Genomic DNA, 18,120 nt, shown 5'->3' with positions numbered 1-18,120 from the left:
AGCGATAGCTTGAACCTTGGCCTGTACAGGAGCCAGTTGGCCTTGGCCTACTACATAGCCCAGATATGTAACAAGGCATGGCCAAGCTCACTTTTAGCGAGGTTCACAGTAAGATTAGCCTTGGACAGCCTTTCAAACAGTTTTTCTACCACTGCAATATGCTCTTCCCACGTGTCATTCCAGACCACTAAATCATCGATATAGGCCCCTGTGTTTTCTAAACCTCTAATCACAGAATTGATCATTCTTTGAAATGTCCCTGGAGCATTTTTCATCCCAAAGGGTAAAACATTGTACTCATACAGTCCAGATGGTGTGACAAACGCTGGCCCTGTTGGTCAAAGGAACACACCAATATCCTTTTAGCAAGTCAATTTTTGTAAGGTCTTTAGTCTTTCCTACTCTATCAATACAGTCATCCACTCTCAGGATAGGATAAGCATCTGTCTTGGTTATTGCATTGATTTTCCTGTAGTCAGTACAGAATCTCATGCTACCATCCGGCTTAGGGACAAGGACGGAGGGCCACGCAATACAGTAATATAAATGCAGATATATAAAACGGGGTACGTGACAATAGGCACTGTAATCCCACTTCTCTGCCCCAGGCTGCAGCCTTCTATGCCATGGTGTTCTAACACTATTAAGTGAGAATACCTACCTCCACCAACCCTCACACTGATTTGCAGGTTTCTGGCTGAAGCAAAATATTCTTCAAATGCCCTCTCTTGTATCTTCCCCCATAAACTTATGACACCTCTGCTCAGTGAAAAATATTTCAGTTTAACCTACCTGTCCGCTTTATAATGTTGTACAGTTCAATTGAATTCTCCCTTGACCCTTTTAACTCAAAAGTAAACACTCAAACCAGTGTTTTCATGGGTAAAATGTTCCACTCTAGGCAACATCTTGGTGAATCTCCTCTGCAGCTCTTCCATTGCAATCTCATCCTCCCTGTGCTGTGGTAACCAAATCTGCAGACAGTGCTCCAGCTGTAGTGTAATGGTTTTATGCCATTGTACCATGACTTCTCTTTTCCTGCCTTATATGCTCAGCTAATGAAAGGACATAACCTGTATGTTTTGTTAAATACCTTCTCTACCTGTGCTGCTGCCTTCAGGAGTCCTTTATGCACACCAAGATCCCTCTTCAGCATCTTCTAGGTCCTTCCATTCATTATGTATAGCCTAACCTTATTAGTCTTCCCAAAATGTAACTCCTCACATTTTTTCACGATTAAATTTGTCTAGCTGATCAATATCATTCTGTAGCCAAAGACTGTCTTCCCAATGCAGAATGCCACTTTGTGTCATCTGCAACCTTGCTAATGACACCTCTGCATTCGTCCTTAATTGACTATTACTTTTATCAGCAAAGTCTCATTAATTGCTTTAGTTGAAACAGTGTCATCTTCACATAATCTATGTTGCTCAGGTGTACAGGAGTGTTCTGCTGAAAGGGAAAGGCTTGTCAAGGATTACAAGTATTAATGAACATTCAGAGGGAGATGTGGACATGGAAACCCATGGTAAGTTATACTGAGACTTTGAATATCCACTGACCATTTTGGAACTTTACTCAGTTTCTGGTACAGATTTAACATGGGGAAGAATTTCAAAAAAGATGTTCATTTCATCGTGACTGCTTTTTTTTTTAAGGCCATAAGATATCATCATCATCAGGTGCCATGCCCAGTTTGAGCTTTGACTGCCATGGCCCACACACTCCTGTTTCGGGTCAAGTTGATCAATTCATTGGTATTCATTTCCATTTCTCTGGCTGCTGTCTCCATCATCATTTGTCTTTGTCTTCCTCTTGCTTTCTTCCCTTCAATCTTTTCCATAATTACCGTGCATTCTAACTCCTCTTTCCTAATCACATGTCCAATGAAGTTACATTGCCTTTTCATGATCTCATATATTATTTCTCTTTTTGTGTTTGCTCTGTTCATGACATCCTCGTTAGATGTTTGTTTCGTCCATGATATTCTTTGCATCCTCCTCAAAAACCACATTTCTGCTGCTACAATTCATTTCCTCATTTTACTAGATATTGTCCAACATTCTGAGCCGTATAACATAACTGAATAAACATAATATTTTAGTAGTCTGAGGCGGGTTGTCATGCCTAGTTTAGTATTGGTCAGTATGCTGTTCATTCTCGTAAAGGTGTCTTTTGCCATCCCTTTTCTTCTTTTGATGTCCCAAGTCGCACCTGCCATCTGATGTCACCCAGCTTCCTAAGTAGCAAAAGTTCTTTACTAGTTTTATGTCTTCCCCATTTATTCTCAGCCTGCAGATAGGATTCTCCTTCTTTTTGGATATCACCATACATTCTGTCTTCTGCAATTGATAGATAGACCCGTTTTTGCACTTCCTTCAACAATTATATCAATTAAGTTTTGTAGTTCTTCCTCCGTACTTGCAATTAACACAGTGTCACCTGCATATCTGAAATTATTGATGTGTTCACCGCCAACTTTGATTCCCAAGATGTCTCTTATATTTTGTAATATTGTTTCACTGTACACATTAAATATAGGAGTTCCCCGCTTTCCGAACGTTCGCTTTACGAAACCTCGCTGTTACGAAAGATCTATATTAGTTACCTGTCTTTGCTAACAGAAGGTGTTTTCACTGTTCCGAGAAAAGGCAGCGCACGTCCCGAGCAGCCAAGCTCCTCCCCTGGAACTGCATTCCAGCGGGCATTGCTTAAACACGTGCCTGTGAGCATCCGTTAGCAAGATGAGTTCTAAGGTATCGGAAAAGTCTAAAAGAGCTTGTAAGGGTGTTACACTTAGTGTAAAACTAGACATAATTAAGCATTTCGATCATGGCGAAGGAAGTAAGGACAAAGTGAGTTTGACTTGTGGAAGTTGATAATCGAAACCGAATGCAGTAGCAAATGGACCGAAATTGAAGTCGTCCAGCAACTGAACGTGAAGCAACTGCATGAGACTTTCGCTGCAATGATTGCAGAAAAGTATGACTTTAATTTTGGAAGGGTACGTTGGTTTAGGGCATATTTGTAAGATGGTTTGAGTGCTTACAAAGAACTGTATGTTAGAAAAATGCGCGAGACTAAGCAGTCAAGCATACTGTCACTTTTCAAGCCTTCCGCTTCAGCCACAGCAGGCGACGAACCTCGACCTTCGACATCGAGGCAGGCAGACATAGAAGAAGGTGACCTGCCTGCCCTGATGGAAACAGATGACGATGAGATGACACCCCAGTGTCCCACCACCCCAACCCCCGGGCCACAGACCGATATATTGCCACGGAGAATGCAGCGGTAGCTGTGATACACCCAGCACATCTTTAAGAAAAAAGCCGAAATAAACAAGCTAATTAATTAGGTGCCACCCGGCATGTAAATGTCAGCCCACATCAGAGGGGATTGCCAATTTTCATCTCTTCTGGTATTATTCCAGTCTCATAAGTGTCATTGATTAAATCAGTAAGTTTTTCAATTCTGTAATCTTCAAGGGCAATAGTTTGTTCCATTACTAATTCATCAGGACCTGCTGCCTTTCCTTTCTTCATCTTATTTATTGCATTACAAACTTCAGATTTTAAAATACTTGGACCTTCAATGTTTTTCTTCCAAATTTCTGGTTTCTCGTCTCAATCGTCTTCAAACAATTCCTGAATATACTCAGTCCATCTGTTCATAATCTCATCTTTTTTCATGATAATGGTACCATTCTTTGCTTTCAAACATCCACCTGAAGAACCGAGGAGCTTTTTACCAGTGATATTCTTGATTTGTTGATGTAACCTTTTTGGATCAGTAATAGGGATTCTTTCTATTTGCTCACATTCCTGGTTTAACCATTCTTCTTTGGCTTTTTGACATAAACTTTTAACTTTTTTATCTAAGGACTTGTATTCTATTGGATTTGCTTTCTTCCGTCTCCGTTCTTCCAGTAGATTTTTGATTTTCATCTGTCATCCATTTATTCTTTGTGCTTTTTTCCATAAGATATAGGAGCAGAATTAGGCCACTTGGCCCATCAAGTCTGCTCTGCCATGGTTGATTATAGCTTTCCTTTCAGCCACAATCTCCTGCGTTCTCCCCATTTCCCTTCATGCCCTGACCAATCCACAGATTCATTTCTCTCTGGCTACAGAAATTCCTCCTCATCTCTGTTCTAAATGGATGCCTCTCTATTCTGAGGCTGTCTCCTCTGGTCTTAGACACTGCCACCATAGGAAACATCCTTTCCACATCCACTCTATTAAGGCCTTTCACCACCATTCGATGGGTTTCATTGAAGTCACCCCTCATTCTTCTGAATTCCAGCGAATGCAGGCCCAGAGCCATCAAACACTCTTCATATGACAAGCCATTCAATCCTGGAATCATTTTCATGAACCTCATTTCAACCCTTTCCAGTTTCAGCACATTATTTCTAAGATAAGGGGCCTAAAACTGCTGACAATAGTCCAAGTGAGGCCTGAATGCTTTATAAAGTTTCAATATTACGTCCTTGCTTTTTCATGCTAGTCCTCTTGAAATGAATACTAATATTATATTTGCCTTCCTCACCACAGACTCACCCTACAAAATAACCTTTAGGGAATCCTCCACAATGACTCCCAAGTCCCTTTGCACCTCAGTTTTTTGTATTTTCTCTCCATTTAGAAAATAGGAAACCATGTGGACTTTGGCCTACTTTATCATGTGCCTCCAAGTACCCTGAGATCTCATCCTTAATCATCGACTCCAGCATATTCCCAACCACTGAGGTCAGACTAACTGGCCTATAGTTCCCTTTCTTCTGCCTCTCTCCTTTCTTGAATAGTGGAGTGACATATACAATTTTCCAGTTTTCCAGAACCATGCCAGAATCAAGTGATTATTGAAAGATCATTACTAATGCCTCCACATTCTCTTCATCCACCTCTTACGGAACCCTGTGGTGAACACCATCTGGTCTACTTCAGACTTTTCAGTTTCCCAAGAACCTTCTCCCTAGTTATGATAACATCACACACTTCATGCCCCTGACACCTAGAACTTCCACCATACTGCTAGTATCTTCCACAGTGAAGGCTGATGTAAAATACTTATTTAGTTCGTCCACCATTTCCTTGTCTCCCTTTATTACCTGTCCAGCATTGTTTTCCAGCCATCCAATATCCACCCTTACCTCTCTTTTACACTTCATATGTCTGAAGAAACTTCTGTTATCCTCTTTCATATAATTGGCTAGCTTACTTACGTAGTCAATCTTTACTTCTTTTATTACTTTTTAGTTGTCTTCTGCTTTTTTTTTTAAAGCTTCCCAATCCTCTAACTTCCTGCTAATTTTTGCTCTGTTATGTGCCCTCTCTTTTGGCTTTTATGTTGGCTTTGACTTTTCTTGATAGCCACAGTTGTATCATCTTTCTTTTGGAATACTTCGTCCTCTTTGGGATGCATATATCCTGACCCTTTGAATAGCTTCCAGAAATTCCAGACATTGCTGCTTTGTTGTTCTCCCTGCCCGTGTTCTTTTCCAATCAAATCTGGCCAACTTCTCCCTCTGAGGTCCTCCTGAATTGTCACCTGTTTTACAAAGTCTTTTGTCATCTATCTCAGTGTACGCTTTCTAGGATTTAGAATTTTGATTTTTCAAGGGGTGCAATTTGTTTCACTTTATAAATACAAATGCTTTATAAATGCAGATTGTAACCAAGCATGCAATAGACTTAAGAACCTCATGTTCAAGTTTAACTGTCATTCAAACATGCACATGTATACAGCTAAACAAAACAGTTTTGCTCCAGAGCCAAGGTGGAAAACAGAGTTCATACAGTCACACAGCACATAGTTATGATAAGACATATAGAACATAGAATAGTACAGCACAGTACAGGCCCTTCAGCCCTCATTGTTGTGCCGACCCTCCAACCCTACCTCCCATATAACCCCCCACCTTAAATTCCTCCATATACCTGTCTAGTAGTCTCTTAAATTTCACTCGTGTATCTGCCTCCACCACTGACTTAGGCAGCGTATTGCATGTACCAACCACTCTCCGAGTAAAAAACCTTTCTCTAACATCCCCCTTGAACTTCCCACCCCTTACCTTAAAGCCATGCGCCCTTGTATTGAGCAGTGGTGCCCTGGGGAAGAGACGCTGGCTATCCACTATATCTATTCCTTTTAATATCTTGTATACATCTATCATGTCCCCTCTCATCCTCCTTCTCTCCAAAGAGTAAAGCCCTAGCTCTGATCATAATGCATACTCTCTAAACCAGGCAGCATCCTGGTAAATCTCCTCTGTACTCTTTCCAATGCTTCCACATCCTTCCTATAGTGAGGCGACCAGAACTGGACACAGTACTCCCAAGTGTGGCCTAACCAGAGTTTTATAGAGCTGCATCATTACCTTGCGACTCTTAAAACTCTATCCCTCGACTTATGAAACGACTTATAACACCCCATAAGCTTTCTTAACTACCCTATCTACCAGTGAGGCAACTTTCAGGGATCTGTGGACATGTACCCCCAGATCCCTCTGCTCCTCCACACTACCAAGTATCCTGCCGTTTACTTTGTACTCTGCCTTGGAGTTTGTCCTTCCAAAGTGTACCACCTCACACTTCTCTGGGTAGAACTCCATCTGCCACTTCTCAGCCCACTTCTGCATCCTATCAATGTCTCTCTGCAATCTTCAACAGTCCTCTACACTATCTACAACACCACCAACCTTTGTGTCGTCTGCAAACTTGCCAACCCACCCTTCTACTCCCACATCCAGGTTGTTAATAAAAATCACGAAAGGTAGAGGTCCCAGAACCGATCCTTGTGGGGCACCAATAGTCACAACCTTCCAATCCGAATGTACTCCCTCCACCATGACCCTCTGCCTTCTGCAGGCAAGCCAATTCTGAATCCACCTGGCCAAACTTCCCTGAATCCCATGCCTTCTGACTTTCTGAATAAGCCTACCGTGTGGAACCTTGTTAAATGCTTTACTCAAATCCATATAGATCACATCCACTGCAGTACCCCCATCTATATGCCTGGTCACCTCCTCAAAGAACTCTATCAGGCTTGTTAGACACGATCTGCCCTTCACAAAGCCATGCTGACTGTCCCTGATCAGACCATGATTCTCTAAATGCCCATAGATCCTATCTCTAAGAATCTTTTCCAACAGCTTTCCCACCACAGACGTAAGGCTCACTTGTCTATAATTATCCGGACTATCCCTACTACCTTTTTTGAACAAGGGAACAACACTCGCCTCTCTCCAATCCTCCAGTACCATTCCCGTAGACAACGAGGACATAAAGGTCCTAGCCAGAGGCTCAGCAATCTCTTCCCTGGCCTTGTGGAGCAGCCTGGGGAATATTCCGTCAGGCCCCAGGGACTTATCCGTCCTAATGTATTTTAACAACTCCAACACCTCCTCTCCCTTAATATCAACATGCTCCAGAACGTCAACCTCACTCATATTGTCCTCCCCATCATCAAGTTCCCTCTCATTGGTGAATACTGAAGGGAAGTATTCATTGAGGACCTCGCTCACTTTCACAGCCTCCAGGCACATCTTCCTTCCTTTATCTCTAATCGGTCCTACCTTCACTCCTGTCATCCTTTTGTTCTTCACATAATTGAAGAATGCCTTGGGGTTTTCCTTTACCCTACTCGCCACGGCCTTCTCATCCTCCTTCTTGCTCTTCTCAGCCCCTTCTTTAGCTCTTTTCTTGTTACCCTATATTCCTCAATAGACCCATCTGATCCTTGCTTCCTAAACCTCATGTATGCTGCCTTCTTCCACCTGACTAGATTTTCCACCTCACTTGTCACCCATGGTTCCTTCACCGTACCATTCTTTACTTCCTCACCAAGACAAATTTAGCCCTAATATCTTGCAAGAGATCTCTAAACATCGACCACATGTCCATAGTACATTTCCCTGCAAAAACATCATCCCAATTCACACCCGCAAGTTCTAGCCTTATATCCTCCTAATTTGGCCATGCCTAATTAAAAATTTTCCTGTCCACTCTGATTCTATCCTTTTTCATGATAATGCTGAAGGTCAGGGAGTGCTGGTCACTGTCCCCCAGATGCTCACCCACTGAGAGAACTGTGACCTGACCCGGTTTGTTACCTAATACTAGATCTAGTACGGCATTCCCCCTAGTCGGCTTGTCAACATACTGTGACAGGAATCTGTCCTGGACACACTTAACAAACTGCCCCGTCCAAACCCTTGGAGCTAATCAGATGCCAATCAGTATTAGGGAAGTTAAAATCACCCATGATAACAACCGTGTTATTTTTGCGTATTTCCAAAATCTGCCTCCCAATCGCTCCTCTGTATCTCTGCTGCTACCAGGGGGCCTATAGAATGCTCCCTTCCTGTTCCTGACTTCCACCCATACTGACTCAAAAGAGGATCCTGCTACATTACCCACCCTTTCTGTAGTGGTAATAGTATCCCTGACCAGTAATGCCACCCCTCCTCCCCTTTTCCCTCCTCTCTATCCCTTTTAAAACACTGAAATCCAGGAATATTGAGAATCCATTCCTGCCCTGATGCCGGCCAAGTCTCTACATCATAATTCCATGTATGTATCCAAGCTCTCAGTTCATCACCTTTGTTCCTGATGCTTCTTGCATTGAAGTACACACACTTTAGCCCTTCTACCTTACTACCTTTACACCCTTTATTCTACTTCTCTTTCCTCAAAGTCTCTCTATATGTTAGATCTGGCTTTACTGCATGCACTTCTTCCACTGCTCTATCACTCCGGATCCCATCCCTGTTGCAAATTAGTTTAAACCCTCCCGAACCATGCTAGGAGGGTTTAATATTAGCACAAATTTTATTAAAAATAATATTAGCTCAAGTTCTTGAGTGGCATGGCCTGAAGATTGATGGTGTATGGGATGCTGTCCTGGAAACACGTTTCTGCAAGAACAGGTATGGCACTGGATCAGCTGCAGACAAAGGGAAATCAGCTTGTCTCTCGCTGGATCAACCACAGACAAAAGCAATCTAACTTGTCTTCCAGTGAGCGAACACTGAAGAGCAGTGCCAACAGAAATGCCGGCCTGCAGAGGCCAGCATGGATTTGAGGATACCCAACCACGTCTCTGTTCTCTCCCACACCACCTCCAGCACTTCCTCCCTTGAGTGGCTGTAACAGATGATACCTCAGCATGAGGCCCTGATTCACGTAACAATAAGTCAAGTCGCTTTTATTGTCATTTCAACCATAACTGCTGGTACAGTACACAGTAAAAATGAAACAACGTTCCTCCAGGACCATAGTGCTACATGAAACAACACACAACTATACTAGACTACGTGAAACCACACAAAACTTCATTAGACTTCATGCCTACACGGGACTACATAAAGTGCACAAAACTGTGCAAGACAGTACAATAATTAATAAACAGGACAGTAGGCACAGTAAAGGACAAATTACAATATAATAAATGATGTATATGTAAACAATGTTTTAGCAGGTATTGAGAAAGAAATGAGCAAAAATTGCAACTGGAGTGGTGTTTAATTGAGTGAGTGTGTATGTATGTGTCAATTGGGTCAAGTCAATTGAACCAGACTTGCAGTTTTTTTAACCAATGCCCAATCATCCAATCACATTTCCACTATCCTGGTGGGACAGACGATGGGGGTATAAGTACCATCAGACTAGACACATCCAGGCATCATCCCTGATGAAGATGGCAGAATCTGTCATTGAAACATCAGTTAAAATCGATACTTGTTCCTGGCTGGAAGCCAGAGAAGAGTTTATTTGTCATGTACACCAGGAAAGCACTAGATGCCTTTTCATTTAAGAAACACTTGTACCATTTGATGGACAGCCGAGTGCGCTGCCATCTTACCGGAAGACTTATGATCTATATATATTTCTTTTGCATATCTGCAATATACAGAATTCCGCATATCACCGTTTAAGGAGTGAGGCACCTTTGCACTGTTTGATAATTATCTTGTTTTTTTCCATCCTAAGCATTTGGAGCACAGTTTTCAAGCTACCAATGTAGATGACTGATAGGAGGAATTAATATTTCTGAGTGCTTTTCTAATACTGCAGCTAAATTGCACTGTTGAGACAAAGTTTAAGGCTCTTCACCTTCCTGATCTGACGGTGTTGGAAGTGTAAAAGTTTCGTAATTTTCTAGCACTGTGACTTTCACTGGTTTTAGAGAAACAAAAGATCTTTCAGTATGGAATGATCAGTTATTTTAGGGAGCCTAATTTAAAATTAAGAATAATAATTCTCTTATGACACTTTCAGTATCCAGCTGTGATCCCAGCACAAATAATCATGGCGGTTTTGAGATGAGAAGCCCTCCAGTGACTCCTGCCAGCATATCCAAGTGTCCAGACCCTATGGAGGAAGAGCGTGGTGATCTCATTAAGTTCTATAACACTATCTATGTGAATAGAATTAAAGACTTTGCATTGAAGTACTCCAATGTAAAACTGGAGTGTGGGGTAAGCAAGCATGAGTTTGTTAGCATTCCACAATGAGTGTATGTAGATATTTAACATGCAAATAATTACTTCTGTAGTTGCAGTGATACTGAGCCACATAAGGACATAAGGTGAGAGCCAAGGATTAGGTATTTAAAAACATTAGAAGGTAAGGAAATATAGATGTTTAGAGTGTGAATTCCAGGACATGGAACTTTTGCAGCCAAAGATTCTTGTCTTCAGTTTGTCACCTAAATGTTAAAATTAGGATTGTAAAGGATGGTGTGGTGAACTGTTAGTCTGTAGACTAGTAGATGAAGACAAAGGATAGTTTACATCAGACCTCCTTTACAAATGGTGCTGTGAAGGAGTTTCTGCTTAGAGGTTTAAGATGCACATCAATGCTAAAGGACTTTGGAGCGGGAAATGGAATGGTGTTAGAAGGTAACACGTTAACCTCTCTTTTTGAGGAGGGATGTATTTTGTCGATTTTGAAGGAGAGGGATGTTTCTTGAGAGGTGAGAACCTTTAATAGTAACTACAAACCATAATTATTCATGTATTTTTGGAATTTCTAGCTGGAAAAATAACATTTCATCAGCTATATGATAGAACAATTTCAAGAGTGTTACATATATTTGCAACAGATCATGTGCTTCTCATTGTTGTGTGAGTGTAAATAGCAGGGATTTAAATCGGGTGTTGGACAGAGAAGGTGGGGTGGGCAGGGGCTCATATAATGCACCATAATGATCCATTTTAACGCTGATTCTGTTAGTGCGTTATTTCTTCAGAATATGGCTTGGATGCTAAGCAGTGTGCCAGTTTTTGGGGCTTACTTCTAAAAGAGTGGAATTGAAAAGTAGGGAAATTATGTGACACCTACATCAGAACTTGGGTAGACGACACTTGATACAATTCTGGTTGCCAAGAGTTGAGACACTGGAGAAGAGTAACAAGCATGATACTAAAAACAGAAAGGTAAATGCATGAGGGGACAAGGAACAGACCAAGTGTTTCTTGAATAAAGAAATTGAGCGTAAACCCAGCATTGAACTGTTGGTCTGGCCTGTTTTTGTGTGGTATATCCTGTGTAAATCCAGCACAGACTTTTCCAGTATTCACCTAGCTTTTCCTTGCTGTCTTATCCCTACACCTAAGCTCGCTCTCTGTCATGTCCTAACTCATACTAGACTTCATTCGCCTCTCATCCTTTTTACAATTGTTTTCAAACCGTTTCAAACCCTTTCCTTCCAGTCTATGTAAACTCCTTCCGACTGACACGATCTCTGTAATTCTATAACTCTGGTCTTCATCAGCCACGATCTGAAATCTGGAATTGTACTCCCAAACTTCTCTGCCTCTTGACCTCTCTGCGATTAAAGATGCTCCATAAACTGTCCTTTTTGAGCCAGCTTTTAGCAAGGTGCCCTGATATGTGAAGTGGCTTCAGTTTTTGATGGGTAGAGGATAGTGCAGTTCCCATACCAGGTGATGACACAGCCAATCAGGAGGCTCTCAATTGTGCCCCTGTAGAAAGTCCTGAGGAGCTGGGGACTCACGCTAACCTTCTTTAGCTATCTGAGGTGAAAGGGGTGCTGTTGTGCTGCTTTCACCACACAGCTGGTACTTACAGTTAACTACAGTTACTACAGTTTTAAGTCTTGTCTTGACAGGTGGAAGCACCGCCGCTCTCTCCTTTTCCGAATGTGAAACCACATCCCGTATCTCCCCGACGGATATCACAACAACACGCAGTGTATATCTCCCCTCACAAGAACGGCACTTCTCTCACTCCACGTACTGCGATGATGTACAGGTTTAACAGGAGCCCCTCAAAGGTGAAGCTTTCTTTCTATACCTCATTGGTGAGGATTACTGTTTTGAATTTATTTAGCAGGGAGATAGCTGTCAATGTCAAACATTCTAGCATGATTTGAGTTGTGATAAGATGCATTTGCTCAGTATTCTATACAAGAGTGTTGAGGCTGTCCTGCAGGTAGGGTTACTTTGAAACTGTGAATCTGTGGAGTTCTACATCTGAGAGAGTTGTGGAACTGAATTGTTAAATGTTTTCAAGGCTAGGTGGATTTGGGATCTGCCAGGAAAAGCAGAGGTTATGAGGGGAAGGCAGAGACTACAGCTGAAGCCAAGATCATACCAGTGATGGTTTTATTGAATGACAAAGCAGACTTGAAGGGTGAAAGAGCCAATTTCTCACTCTCCCATTTGTGATGTTTTCCTCAGAACCTTAGGGACATCAACTGCATGATCAAGCAAGGGGAACGGCTGAGCAGGAAGCGAGCCTTCACCATGGAAAGTGACAGTGAATCACCAACAAAATGCCTCTGCCAAGAAAATGACGACATTTTGTTGAAGCGGCTGCAGGATGTCATCAGCGAGCGGGCAAACCGCTGAGAACATAAAGCTTCTACGTAGAATTTATTAGGTAGAGTTGCTAGAATCAGATTTGTCTGGAAAGAACCTAGACTCCCTCCCACATTCAACCATTACCAGAACCCTAGTTCTTGTTCTTTGGGTGCAGACTCTGTATACGCAGAGTTACCAGGAATAAACAAATGCTGCCCTGAACAATCAACAAACAGCGCACTTCAAACAGCTCAGCACGTGTCTGGGAAGAAGTAGCAGTCAATATTTCATCTTGGTGCCATTTACTCCATCACCTACTGGCTTGTTTCAACCTTGTATACTGTTAAATAACCGCTTCAGTCAGCAAGCCAGTCTTTGAATGACTGGGCTTAGATCTGCTTGTGTGTTCTCTGACTAGGTTGGGTTTAGGTTGTTGGGTAAGTACAAGGAAGATCCACAGAATTAAATTTTTTATGATGATGTGTGTATTGAGGAGCATACAGAGGGGTTTGGAGTTTGGAATCAAAGAATATAATAGCCATACTGGGAGATTAGCAGTACTCAGTAAAGCACTAACATTACACCGACACCTGGTGCAGTGAAAGCACTTTACAAACCAGATCCCAAAGAATAACCATATAGCCCCCCAATTCTTGGATTCTGCAGATGAACAGTTGCTGTTTCTTAAATAAACACAGGTTCACGGGTCACTCTTGTGTGCCTTGGAGCACTGAATTGGGAGTCTGGTGGAAGTTAATTGGAGAGAGAATCAGTGCTGCGGAATGGAGATTGATGCTCTCTATTCTGTCACTTTTCCTGTAGCATCAACATTGGAACACGCTGCATCAGGGGTTCATTTTCTCATTTCCCAGCCCCATCCTGTGAGCCCAGTGTCTGTATTGTGTCACTCTGACATTAGCTATAAAGTGCCTTCACTGTTTTTAAGGGGGAAAGCAAGAATAATCTGCAGCTTGCGCTTGGCCTTCAGTGTATGGAGAATTCGGCAGGCCCATTAGCTTTCTAGCAAAGAGTTTGCCTGCACAGTGGCTTTGAGGACAGAACTTTACTGCAAGTCTCATCTTTCTGCAATATAATGCCATGCTCTCAGCCATGAAGAGAGCGCACTTTCCCTTTACTTCCAACTTTGTGAAATGTTGATGTGTAGTGTGTTAATGTGGTGTAACCATGGTTCTCCATCCCGAAGGCCTGTGCATGTGTTGTACCAAAGTGTCATAGACACTGCCTATCTGATGTGATGGTGACTTAGTGAGTTAGGCCAGGAATTGGAGCTCAAATGCAAACCAGGCTGATGGAAAGCGTGACAACTTCCATTTATTAATCATATGATTAGGGACAGTTTGAGCATTGAGATGACAGTTTGGATTCCGAGTGCCATCTTTTGTGTTCATGGATTCTCTAGCCCAGTGCCGTATTTCCCAGTTGATCCATTTATAGTTGTGTCCCCATTTGGGCTTTGCCATGATACAGTCCTTGAAGCTCAGGCAGTGAGCCAGCTAGTGATCCAATCTCTGGTAGGGCCTCACATGCATCTGTATGTATTTAGAACACAGTTCGTGGCGTAGGCTGCACCAGATTCTTTACCTCTCTGTCACCACAGGTTGGGGAGTAGCACCACACCACAGTGTTGATACAGTTTGGGGTGTGCTTTGCTTTACTTTGGGGCCCAAGGTGAACGTGATCTGGAATGCTTGGGACTGATTTTATCACAAAAATGCATTAACTAGATGAACTAACAGTATCAGAATCGGGTTTAATATCACCGGCATATGTCATGAGATTTGTATAGGAATCTTTCCTGTAACTTTCTGGGTCACTGGTGCATTGGATAGTGCTGCTGCCTCGTGGCTTCAGCAACCTGGAACTAACCCTGAACTCCATTGCTTCTTTGTGGAGTTTGCAGAGAATGTGGTTCTCTGCTGAAACTCTGGTTTCCTCCCATGATCTGCAGTGTAGCTGGAAGGCAGGAGAATTGGGGGTTGACGTATCAGAAACTAGGTGAGGGAATGGGAATGCTCTGCATGCTGAAATATAATCAGAGGCCCAAATGGTCTCCTTCCATGTTGTCAGAAAATGAGGTACTTCCCCTGTGGGGAAGTCAGTTTCTACCAGTGCTAACCTCTATGGACAACAGAAACAAGAGAAAGTGTAGGGATTTCAGTTCCTATTGATCCCAAGATCAACCACACCTGCCCCGTGCATAGGGAGATCTCACTGACATCCCGTTATTCCATTTCAGATACTCTGATTCAATCTGTACTTGTCTAATGTAAATGCTACAGCTTTCTACTGGTGGTCTAACCTGCAGCAAAAAGTACCAGATCTCAGAAGGTTCACACAAGCTTTAAATTTACTCCTGTATGGTCTGCAATATGCTGTGTTTGTTTTAACTATTGTGTAGCATCTACACACAATTCCTTTTACATTAATTTCCTGTTTTGAAGACTAGAGTGTATATTTGTATAGTTTAGATTATTCTATGAGTTAATATTTGTACTTTAATGCTTTATATATGGAATTGAGAAACGATTTCTGCTTTTGAATGAGAATGAAAATGTTAAGAAAATTATCAGTTTAAATTTTTACCTCTGGAATTTTGTTCCTTTTGGGATTTTTGTTCCTCTCTGAGATGTTGACAGCAAATTTACTGTTTCCAGCTTTATCTCAGACCAGAGGGTTTGAAGAACCAGGTTTGTCCCTCATACTCTGCCTCCCTGGTTGAGTGAAAGTTTCACTCTAAGCCTCAGCTTTGAGCATTGGGTCCCAGGCATTACTATCCAATAGTGGAGTTCTTGTATCAGTTATACTTTGGCCCATTGAAGGGAATGTTTTTCCTAGATTAGTTCAGTACCATAATACTGTAAATATCTTATGGCTAATGCTCTGCAGGGGTTTCCAGACTGCATTAACTACAACAGAATGGCCAGAGGAACAGTTGAGTGCTGTTTACTCTGTTCTCACATGGGAATGCAGTTCCCAATAAAATTGTCTCTGACACAGTTGAGAACTGTTCCATACATGGCATTGGTCAGTGACGCTGTAATCGGATTAAATATTGCCACAAAGTTTAGAGCTGCCAGGATGTAATGACCAGAGGAATATTGCTTTTTCCTTACCAACATATCATGTGCGATGGAAGTCTCTGCTCCTGCACCACATCAGGAATCAGCTACAGGAGTTGTCCAACAGTGAACCCAAGTTGCACACTTTAATGCTCGCTCACCTTGTGATAACTTTTTCCACTTTGGTTAATGTGTTTTGTTTTTACCCGTATGAGAACAGTAATACTGTTAATCTTAAATATCTTTTACTTTTGAGTACGGTTTTTAAATAAAGTATTTACCTGCAATCTTTCCACAATATGCCAATTTCTTCCAATGAATACTGCGTTGTGCTGTCATCCCTGGGTGCTTGATATGAAGTTGTATTAGATTTGACCAGGTATTGGGCACCTTCATTGTTTGACATTTAAACAATCCACATCCCATCTGCTGTTTGGAGACCTGTATACCACTGCCATTAGGATCCCCTTACCCTTGCCATTTCTTAACTCAACCCATTGAGACTCTACACCTTACAATCCTATGTCATCCCTTTCTAATGATTTAATATTATTTCGTATACACAGGGCCACACCACTCCCTCTGCCTACTAACCTTTCGTTCCGATACACCGTATATCCTTGGACATTCAGCTCCCAATAGCAGCCATCCTTTAGCCAAAATTCAGAGATGGCCACAATGTCATACTTGCCAGTCTATAGCTGAATTTCAAGATTGTCTGTTTTGTTTCTTGTGCTGCTTGCATTCAAATACAACATTTTCAGTCCAGTATTAGTTGCTTTCTATTTTAACTGCATCATACCTCTTTGCCCTGTAAATCATCCCACTGGCTGTGATTATGCCTCGTCTCCTGCCTGTCCTTTCTATCATCTCTGTTGCACAGTATCTTTGACTTATTTCTGTTTTCCCCTTTCTTAGCCCTATCTCTCCAGTTCCCATCCCCCTGCCAAATTAGTTTAAACCCTGCCGAACAGCTCTATTAAACCTGCCTGCTAGGATATTGGACCCCTTTGGGTTCAGGTGCAACCCAACCTTTTCGTACAGGTCGTACCTCCCCCAGAAGATGCCCCAATGATCCAGGAACCCAAAGCCCTGCCCCCTACACCAGTCTCTCAGCCATGCATTAATATGCCTGATCATGCTATTTTTGCGCTCGTTAGCACACGACACAGGCAGCAATCCTGAGATTACTACCCTGGAGGTCCTGCTTTTCAGCTTCCTACTCAACTCCCTGAATTCTCTCTTTAGGACTTCCTCCATTTTTCTACCTGTGTCATTGGTACCAACGTGTAATAAGACTTCTGGCTGTTCACCCTCTCCCTTCAGAATACTCTGCACCCAATTAGAAACATTCCGTACCCTAGCACCTGGGGAGGCAACACACCATCTGGGTAGGACCTGACAGGACCTCCTGCCCCCCTCACTGTGGAATCCCTTATGACCACCACATCCCTCATCATCTTTTCTCCCTTCTGTACCACAGAGCCAGGCTCAGTGCCAGAGACCCAACTCCCGTGGTGTCCTCTGTCAGGTCACCCCCCCCCCACCCCCAACAGCATCCAAAATGAGATAACGATTCCTGAAGGGGATGGCCACAGAGGTGCTCTCTACTATCTGAGCTCTTCCCATCCCTTCCCTGACAGTCACCCACTTATCTAACTCCTGCAGCCTCAGGGTGACTAAGTCCTTGTAGCTCCTCTGTCTCCTATTCACTCTCCCTAATAAGCTACAAGCTACAGCTCCAGATCCCTAACACGGTCTCTCAGGAGGCGTATCTTGGTGCACCTGGTGCAGATTTGGCCATCTGGGAGACTGAAAGATTCCCAAGATCCCCACATCTGACTCCTAGAGCCAAGTACTAACCCAACAGACATGCTCTCTATTCCTCAAAAAAGGCAAGGAAAAATGTAGTCCACTTACCCACCTTCCTTGCCCAAGCCTGAATGAACCAAAGCCCTCCCACTCTGACTCAGACCATTCCATCGATGACTACAACACTAGGCAGTGTCTTCCTTTTATGCTTGAACCTTCCCTGCTCTCCAACACAGTGCTTTGGTTATAGCCGAGTTCCCGTGAAGCTTTCCCCTTTTAAGCTTTGCTCCCGGACCAGTGCACCGCCTCCGCTCTCCAACTCACAGTTGGTGCACCAGAAATGAATTAAAAATCATGCAAAAAAACAAATAATTTATATTTTAAAAAGTGAGGGAGTGT

At 42.6% G+C, this 18,120-nt stretch overlaps 1 protein-coding gene across 1 annotated transcript in view; it reads left to right on the top strand.

Annotated features, from left to right (window-relative positions):
• Window positions 1-16,198, top strand: part of rbl1 (retinoblastoma-like 1 (p107)) — a 129,112-nt gene extending 112,914 nt beyond the window's left edge. Inside the window, exons 19-22 of the mRNA XM_063040966.1 lie at window positions 1,435-1,528; window positions 10,281-10,480; window positions 12,136-12,300; window positions 12,707-16,198. Of these exons, the coding sequence (XP_062897036.1) occupies window positions 1,435-1,528; window positions 10,281-10,480; window positions 12,136-12,300; window positions 12,707-12,877 (630 nt within the window). The 3' untranslated portion in view covers window positions 12,878-16,198. The remainder of the gene's footprint in view (window positions 1-1,434; window positions 1,529-10,280; window positions 10,481-12,135; window positions 12,301-12,706) is intronic.
• Window positions 16,199-18,120: the final 1,922 nt, after the last annotated feature.

This window comes from Mobula hypostoma, chromosome 2 (genome assembly GCF_963921235.1).
Source record: "Mobula hypostoma chromosome 2, sMobHyp1.1, whole genome shotgun sequence".
NCBI classification, from domain to species: Eukaryota; Metazoa; Chordata; class Chondrichthyes; order Myliobatiformes; family Myliobatidae; genus Mobula; species Mobula hypostoma.
This window is presented reverse-complemented; position numbering and strand designations above follow the sequence as displayed.